This window comes from Dama dama, chromosome 10 (genome assembly GCF_033118175.1).
Source record: "Dama dama isolate Ldn47 chromosome 10, ASM3311817v1, whole genome shotgun sequence".
In the NCBI taxonomy this organism is placed as follows: domain Eukaryota; kingdom Metazoa; phylum Chordata; class Mammalia; order Artiodactyla; family Cervidae; genus Dama; species Dama dama.
In genome coordinates, this window is record NC_083690.1 from 26,410,195 (window position 1) to 26,419,147 (window position 8,953).

General features: G+C 57.3%; 1 protein-coding gene across 2 annotated transcripts in view; it reads right to left on the bottom strand.

Moving 5' to 3' along the window:
• The window catches only part of GSG1L (GSG1 like), a 249,972-nt gene extending 242,373 nt beyond the window's left edge, over positions 1-7,599 (bottom strand). For both annotated transcript variants that reach the window (XM_061153996.1, XM_061153995.1), the window contains exon 1: positions 7,257-7,599. In XM_061153996.1, coding sequence (XP_061009979.1) covers positions 7,257-7,599 — 343 coding nt within the window. The remainder of the gene's footprint in view (positions 1-7,256) is intronic.
• Positions 7,600-8,953: the final 1,354 nt, after the last annotated feature.

Sequence of the window (8,953 nt, forward strand, 5' to 3'; positions counted from 1 at the left end):
AAATTTTTCAAAAGAAGGGAAGGAAGGAGATAAATGAGTGTGATATGTAGTGCGTAAGACAATAATTAGAATGATGGGGGAATAAGGAGGGCGGGGGAAGTGTTTGGAGGTAGTGAGGTCACTGATATAGACCACATGGTCTGGGAAGGTGGTCGGGGACCGTGTCCGCTGAGAAGAGGACATCTGAGCAGAGTCCTGCCTGAGAAGGGAGGGGCCCTGGCAGGTACCTGGAAAAGAGTTCCCACATCAAAGGAGCAGCAAGTGCAAAGGCCCTGAGGCAGGAGGGCCTTGGCCTGTCGGAGGGCCAGCAAGGAGGCTGGTGTGGCCGGGGCAGAGCAGTTGCGGGGAGAGATGGTCAGAGAGGCACAAGGGGCAAATTTCAAAGGGCCCACAGGGCTTGGAGGATGCCTGGCTGTAACCAAGTAAGACAGGATGCACGGGAGGGCCCTGCGCAGAGGAGGGACGCGGATTTATCAGGATTCCTCTGGCTTCCGGACGGAGAACAGATGGAGGTGGGGACCACGCGCAGGAGAAGGGAGCCCAGAGAGGGGTGACTGCCCTAGTCCAGGGGAGAGGGGCCAGGGCAGAACTGGTCAGGACATGGGCAGGTGGGGTCTGGACTCTAAATGAAGAGCAGGCAGGATCTGCCCATGGATGAGACGTGGCATGTGAGAGCACGAGGCACCAAGGAGGACCCCAAGGCTTGGGACCTGGGCGGATGGTGGGGGGTGGGGGGGATGGTGGACCACGGGAAGAGGCAACTGCCACCCCCACAGGAACCTGGGCCCAGTGCGGATGGACCTGCCAAGTTTTTGAGAAAAGCCATCAATCTGGATGTTTCTGTGAAGTGTCTCAATTTTCAAACACTGGCAACTTCTTCAAAGATGCTGAAAACACCGCAGGGCCAAGAAAACAGATGGACATGGTCTTCCCTGGTGGTCCAGTGGTTAAGGCTGGGTTCCTTCTACCGCAAGGGGCGAGATTGGATCCCTGGTTGGGGAACTAAGATCCCTCATGCCACGCAGCCAAAAATACATAAATAAACCAAATATACCTATTTTTTAAAAATAGACAGTTTGAAGGTGATCCAAGGGCCACACGTTCACAGCCTCTAACCCAAGGTCAGATGACCACAAGCTCCATTATTGAGTGATTGCTGTATACCAGCCAAGCATCTGTGTTATCCAGCTGAACTCCAAGGACACAATCGTGAGGCAGATATCATCATCCTCTTGTCCCAGCCAAGGAAACGGAGGCCCAGCGAGGGCAAGCCCCTGCCAGAGGTCACACAGCACATGAGTGATGGCTTGGGCTGGAGCCTGGACAGTGCGGTCCCAGGGTGCTCTGCCACCTCCATCACGCAGACAAAAAACAAAATGAAATGTTCATTTTACACACAAGGAAAGACAAGGCCAGAGAGTGTGTGTGACTTGTTTAAAGTCCCTCTGCAAGTTGGCACTGGAGGCAGGACTTGAAACCAGGACTCAGGACACCTGGCACACTGCTCTTCCCAACGAGGTCTCCTGGAGGCGCTGGGGGAGCCTGTATTAACTGGGATGGGGGGACAGGGCGCAGCACAGCAGACAAAGGCCAGGCTCTGAAGCCTTCTGCATATCACAGCTCTGTCATCTGGAAGCTGTGTGACCTTGAACCAATCACTTTACCTCTCTGTGCCTCAGTTTCCTCACTGGGTATAACCATGGCACCTACTTCACAGGGTTCTTATGGGAACCAAAGGAAGTAACACTTGTGGGGGGAGGGGGCCAAGCCATACCCTTCAAAGTCCAGCTCTTCACCCATCAGCTGCTCCTGGCCCGTGTAACATTACACTGATGTATTCCCAAGCACCGGAAGCTCCAGGTTGGGGACATCACAGGCCTGCTTATACTTGTGAAAATGGAGCAGCGCAATGTAAGAAGCAGACAGAAGGGCTGGGGTTTCTGCAGAGATGAAGGGGAAGCAAGAAGGCACGGGGTAGCAGGGGACTTCTCCTCCCCAGCAAGGGTCCCACCCCACGCTCACTGGTGAGCATGATGAGGGGCAGGTGGAGCAGAAACCTCAGCAGAAGGGGAGGGGTCCCCGGCCAGCCCCCTGCTTCACTGCAGCATAAGAAGACACCTGGAGCCTGGCGGAGAACTGCACCCAGAAAACAACAGTTACAACAACCGACAGCCATCCCACAAATGCTGATGGGACACCACTACGCGCCAGCACTGGGGACCAGGGTGAAGAACCCAGAGAAACTCAACCCCCGCCTGCACGGAGCCCATGGACCACACGTGAAACAAACAAGGAACACCGAGCCAAAGTCGATGGTGGCCAGCGGCTAGAAATCAAGCAGGAAAAGTGTGGGGAGATCAATGTTCAATCAGGTGCTGGGAGAGAGCTGATTTCAAGAAGCTTCGGGAAACAGGAACTTCCCTGGTGCTCCAGTGGCTAAAACTCCACACTCCCAAAGCAGAGCACCCGGGTTCGATTCCAGATCCCACATGCGTGTGTGCTTAGTAACTGAGTCATGTCTGATGCTTTGCAACCCCACAGACTGTAGCCCACCAGGCTCCTCTGTCCATGGGATTTCCCAGGCAAGAATACTGGAGTGGACTGCCACGCCCTCCTCCAGGGGATCTTCCCGACCCAGGGATAGAACCTGTGTCTCTTATGTCTCCTGCATTGGCAGGCAGGCTCTTTACCACTAGCGCCACCTGGCAAGCCCAGATCCCACAAGCCACAGCTGAAAGATCCAACATGCTGCAACAGTGCAGCCAAATAAATAAATTTTTTTTTTAATTGCTGAAACAGTCTTTGTGGCCATCTGCTGGAAGAGCCTTCCAGGCAGAAGGAAGGACCAGTGCAAAGGCCCTGAGGCTGAGTATGTCTGGTGTCAGGGGCCAGTGTGACAGAAGTCAGTGACCAGTGTGGGAAGGAGAAGACCCAGAGAGACACGGAAGCCTTGTAGCCAGGGGAGGGCTGAGGGCCACCCTCATGCAGGGCCTCAAGATTCAGGGACCATGTGGCTTTGATTCTAAGTGAGAAGGGGACTGTCAGAGGGGCCTGTGCAAAAGAGAGACAGGATCTGATGATTACTCAGCTGCAAAGTGGACAGGAACGGACAGGGGCTGGGGGCAATGGTGGAACAGGTGCAGAAGTCCACGGGAGAGACAATACGGCTCAGACAGAGGGCAGCACAGAAGTGACCAGGCATCACACACCCAACAGGTGCCCAACACGTCCCCTCACTGTTTCACTGAATCCTTGCTCCTTGAGCAGCTGCTAGTTGCTCTGATCCTCATAAACCCCATTCTACAGGCCAGCAAACTGAGGCCCTTGCCCAAACCACACCGCTATAAAAAGAGGTATCACGAGGCATCCATCCTTCCTGGACCTTGTCCCACCCATGACAGGGGACAGAATGGGTCTAGAGTCAGGACACCAAACATCCTGTTCCTCCTTCCCCTGACTTCTCTCTCCCTTCTCACCAGCCACCCCAGTCCCACTTCCCTCCAGACACCTTCACAAGCTCCCCTAGACCTAGCCACCCCATCAATCCTCCGGAGTCACCCTTCTCCTCAGGCTCAAACATCACCTGCGCTCCCGTCAGCGCAGCCTCCTTCCCACCACCCCCTCCCGCCCACCTCCAGACCTTCCCTCATCACTCCTCCAGGCCTTTCTCTGCCGCCCCTCCCACCCCAAGGCCTGCGTCTGCACCCACCCGCGCCTTCCGAGCATCTCAGCCAGAAGAGAAATCCAATTTGCGTGAAGGGCTTGGGGTAATTCTGTGTCGAGGCCACGCTTCCCTGTCTGCCTGTTGAAGGAGGCTGATGCTCCTTCTTAGAGGAAAGAGAAAAGCCTCCTTTGTGCCGGGTCTGGGGAGATCGTGTCTGTTTAGGACAGGCTGCAGTTTTCTTTGTGAACCCTGTAGAATTTTTTTAGTGTGGGAAAAGGGGCTTATTAGATTTCCCTGTGGCTGCCCAGAGTGGGGAGAGGTTTTTACCCTGAGCACAGAAAGAAATTACCGAACAGGCATTTGAGAAGAAGGAGCATTTAACAGCTGCCTCTCATGGAGAGGTTAGGATTTCGAGGTTGGTGTTTTCACTGGAGTGAACATAAAATGTAGAGAAAGGAAGAAAACCTTTCCTGTAGTTTCATGGTGGGAGGGAAGGAAGTTGGTTGGCCATGTTCTGCGGGGAGAGCAGGATTTTGTTCCTGGGGGGTGGGTGGGCAGGAGGGGCGTGTTGGGGGTGTTTTTTTTTCCCCTTTCCAAGTAGAAAGAAATTTTAAAATGGTAGCAGAACCCAGAAGGAAGGTTGTCATAGCAACAAAAGTTTGAGGCCAGGTACCTCCTGACACCCTTTCAGCACCACGGTGGTGGAGGGGTAGGAGCTGGGCACCGTAGGATCCGCTGGGAAAATCTGAGCCAAGTTTGGCTCAGACTTCCCAAATTTCTCACCAACACTGACAGGCTGATAACTATTTTCCAAGCTCCCAGGGAGGAAAATTGTGGTTTTCTGGGAGGGGCAATCACTAACCAACAGTGATTAAGAGGAAAGAGAAAAACTGTGGGTTTGTTTTATTTACCCAACAAACTAACCATCCACGTTTTTACTAAGAGAGGACTGCAGGTGAGGGTCTTATGCTGAGCCCTCTCCGAAACTGTCCCCTTCTCTGACCCCCAACTGCACGGTTCTCTTCTCTGATCACTTCATCTGGATTCCTTTCTGCCCCAGGAAGACGACTCAGGCCCCCTCATCAGGTGTGAGGCCAGACAAGAATCTCTCTTAACTTCAAACTCCTCATCTGAAAAATGGGCACCATAGAAGTGCCTGCCACGCAAGGGTGTTCAACAAGATTTCGCAGGTGAGACGTTTCCACAATGCCCGGTACATATCAAGAGCTCAATAATTGTGAGCTAGCATTGTTTTCAATTTTTTTAATTAACATTCCTTAACGCTTAAAGAATTTAAACATCCTGTGTGGGGATATGCATATAGATATCGCTGATTCACTCTGTTGTACAGTAGAAATTAACACGACACTGTAAAGCAACTATACTCCATTCAAAAAAATCCTTAACATCTTGTGTCAAGCCCTGAATGAGCCACACGGATGAGCTACAGGGAAATAACGGCAACAGTTTGGGGCGTGACCTTCAGGAAGAGGCCTGGAGGGACTTCCAACAATTGAGAGGCTAAGCTGGCCAGTGAAGACCCCGGCACTTCATGGAGCAGAGACTGGACCACCAGACACAGTGTCGGATCTAAGTGTGTACGTAAAGGAAGGCGCAGGTGGTCTGAGAGTTTCCATGAGGAGAAACTTGGTGAGAGGTAGAGGTGAACTGTGGGGGACCTCTACCCCAAAACGGTGCAGATCCTTTCCAGGATAAGGCATTCCAGGGCCTCTGTGGGAGAGGACTGGGATGAGTGGAAAGCAGGGAATTTTAGCCAAGATGTCTTTTAGGGTTTATTATTATTATTATTATTATTATTATTATTATTACACCCCAGAATAGAATACTCATGTCCTGAGTGCATGCCAGAAGTAAGTCTGATGGGGTGAAACTGGTCAGGGCAGGACCCTATTCAGATGGTCTTTGGCAAACAGCCAGTATCAAGCAAGTGGTGCCATACAAGTTCAGTGGGCCACCCCCAGAGACAAGACAGAGCAGGCAGCACCCCAGGAAACCTCCAGTCCATGGTCCCGAGGCCTCATACAACATTTATCCTGCAAATAGGTACTGAAGACCTTCTATGCGCTAGACAGTACCCAGAGACTGGGCTTGGCAATGAACAAGATGGCCAGGGCCCTGCCCTCATAGAGTGTCAGCCTATGGGGACAGGGGACAAGAAGCTGGTGGCCAAAGGCATGCCCCCAGAAAACTTCAGGTTGTGCCAAGTGTGATGGGGGAGATAAAAGTGGCGATGAGATATCAATACAAAGATGGGAAGACTCTGCCTCCAAAGAGGAACAGGGAGGTCTTCTCTGCAGGGGACCCTGCCAGGAAGTCCCCCTGGAGCAGAGGGGGAGCCAGCCAGGGAAGACATAGGGAAAGGCATTCCCTGCAGGGACTGCAGCCTCCCTGGGTTTATTTCACACCTTCTTCCCTCTGTCCTTTCTAGCAGTCAGGCCAAAGCCTAACTCAGGGCAAACTGGAGGTTTGTGGCCCACTCCTGTCTCCGTGTGACTACACACATAGCCCAAGTTGACATCTGAGAGCTAGGCGACAGATGGAGAGTTTTAACCTTGGGGAGAGAGGTCAATTCACTCAAGAGGGTTCCCACACTTGGACTTGGAGCAACATCCTCTCCACCGTCGGGGAGGTTCCGCCTGGCGTGGACCAGCGTCCCCAGCATGGGGCACCAACGCTGTCAGGTAGCTCTCCCCGGGGTCCTGCCCCAGCCTCGCTGCCTGCCTCGGGGACCCTCATTCCGGCACTGGCCGCCTCCTGCGGGTATAGGCAAGGGTGCGAGGCCAAGAGCGCAGTTGGATCTGTCTTCTGAAAAGTCACCCCCTTCCCCCCGTCACAAACCCCCCAACCCCCACCTCAATTCTGATCGGATCCTCGCAGAGCTGTCCCGCTTTCCTGCCTGACTTCTCTGCCTCCCGCCGCATCTTCTCCCGGGTCGGGGGCCGGACGCGAAGCGCTCCTTGTCCCTTGCAGGGAACCAACCGGAATGCCACTCCTCACTCCCCAAGCCGGGGCTGGGAGCCGATGAGCGCGGGTTGGAGATGGGGTGCGGGGAAGAATGACCCCCTGGGCTCCGGGTTCTGAGGATCTGCGGTGGGAGGGGGCAGCAGATAGCAACAGTCCCTGCAGCAACACCCCCACCACCCTGGGCGGGACGGGATGGGGTGGTGGGAGTAGCCAGAGCCCCGCAAAGGGAAAGGAGGGAAGGGGCGAGCGTGAAGATGAGTTCTGGCGCGGAAAGGAACGCGCGCCCCGCCGACCGGCAGCCGGGGCGGGTGGCCGGGAGACGCGCCTCCCCAAGGCGCCTGGCGCTCGGAAGGGGCAGGAGCTGCGCTTGAACCTTGAAACGGTGGAGCGTCCCGAACGCCCAGCATCCTACAGACACCACCACCACCACCATCCGGCGACCTGCCCACCGCGCTCCCCGCACCCGAACGCTGGGCCGGCCGAGCCTGCGGAGCGCGGGGCACGGCGTCCTGGCGGCGGCGCTGGGCCCCCAGCCCCGGCGCGAGGAGGGAGCGCGCAGCCCCGGGGGAGCCGGGAGCCGAGCCCCGGGGCGCCGCCGCTCACTCACCGAGCCCGCCGAGCTCCTCCTCGCACGAGTACCAGATGCCGGTGTGGAAATTCCTGAAGAGGAAGCGGTCGTCTCCCGTCTCCCAGCTGTAGAGCGCGCCGCCAGGGGGGCCGTTCCCGGCGGCGGGGGCGGCGGGCACGGCGGGGGCGGCGGTGCCGTTGGCCGTGGCGTTGGCGCCCGAGTTGGGGCAGTTGGCGCTCCCGCCCTGGCCGCAGCCCGGCTTGGGCACCCGCTGCGTGCCCTGGCACCAGTGCGTGGTGAGGAAGGCGGTGGTGGCGAAGAGCAGCGCCAGCAGGTTCAGGGCCACGGCCAGGAGCGCTCGGCCGCGGCGGCTCGTCTTCATGCCGCCCGCGCCGCCGGGACCGCGCCGCCGGGGAGCTCCGCGCGCGAAGTTGGCAGCCGGCGCCCCGCGTCAGCGGCTGCTGCCCGCCGCGCCCCGGGGCTCGGGCGCCTGTGATGGGCGGCGGCGGACGCGGCGCGGGCCCATGACCCGCCCCCCTACCCCGGGGGTGGGGGCGCGGCGCGCGGGGGGCGCGCGGAGGAGCGCGGGGGGCGGGCGGCGGCGGAGCGGCTCCGGCGCGCCCGGAGCCCGGAGCGCGAGTGCACCTCGGCGAGGAGCCGCGGGCGCCTGGCAGCGGCCACGGCGCAGGGACGCGCGCCCCTCCGTGGGGAGACACCTGCAGGCGGCCGGAGACACTGTTCTGGCTCCCGCCCTCACGGGGAGAGGGGGCGCCCCTCGCCGGGAGCGGGCGGATGGGGGTCCAGCAGAGAAGGGGCGCCGGGGAAAGAGACCCGCACCCGAGTGGAGGGTCTGAGAAGCAAAAGAGTGCCAGAGAGGCGCTTTCGGAGAAAGAGGGAGGAGAAGCCACAAAACCAGCCGGGAGGGGTCATCTCGCGCAGGAACCGGAGAAGTCCCGCCCTCTGGAGAGAAGAGCAAGCCTGCTGGGGTCCCCACGAAGAACAGGGGCCCGCAGCACCCTCGCCCCTATGGGGAACCCCAGGAAGGAGCCCCAAAGAGTTTGAGAGGCAGAGTTGAGGGTTTCGCACACCAGGGAAGCTGCTAGACCCACTGGGAAGGATGCTTCATTACTGATTCTGGAGTTGCAGGACCTGTCGGGAGGGGTGCTTCACCAGATGTGCTGGGCAATAGTCTGAAGGGCGTGTGCTTGCCCTGAGGGTCTCTCTTCCAGGGAGAAATGGGCTGTATGAACCACCAGGACAGGCTCCCCTGGCAGAATGAAGCTGCCGTCTCCTGGCCTCCCTATCAAGGCATGGAACCGGCCAGGAATGAGCCACACAAGGTGCCCACGTGTTAGACACAGAAATGGAGCTTCCCCTGGCAGGCCATCCCCACCTAGCCCAGATCCTTAGCAGTATGACCCAAGGAAATACCATGCCAGACAGGAACTTGTTGCAGTTATCAGACAGGGGTGCCCCCACAGAGGCTGCCAACCCAGAATCTTCAAGTTTGGGGGTGGACAGAAAGGTCAAGAATACTGACTTTGGGGGTCAGGTAACCCTGGGGCTTGACCACCTGTGGGCTTTGAACCAGTTACTAAACCTCTCTATTTCCTTATCTATTTAAAAAAAAGTGGAGGGAGGAATGCTGGGCTGTTGTGATGAGATTGTGCCTGCAAAAAGCACTTGGCATATAGTAGGTGCTCAGTAAATGCTGGCCAGGATTATTAACGGGCTTC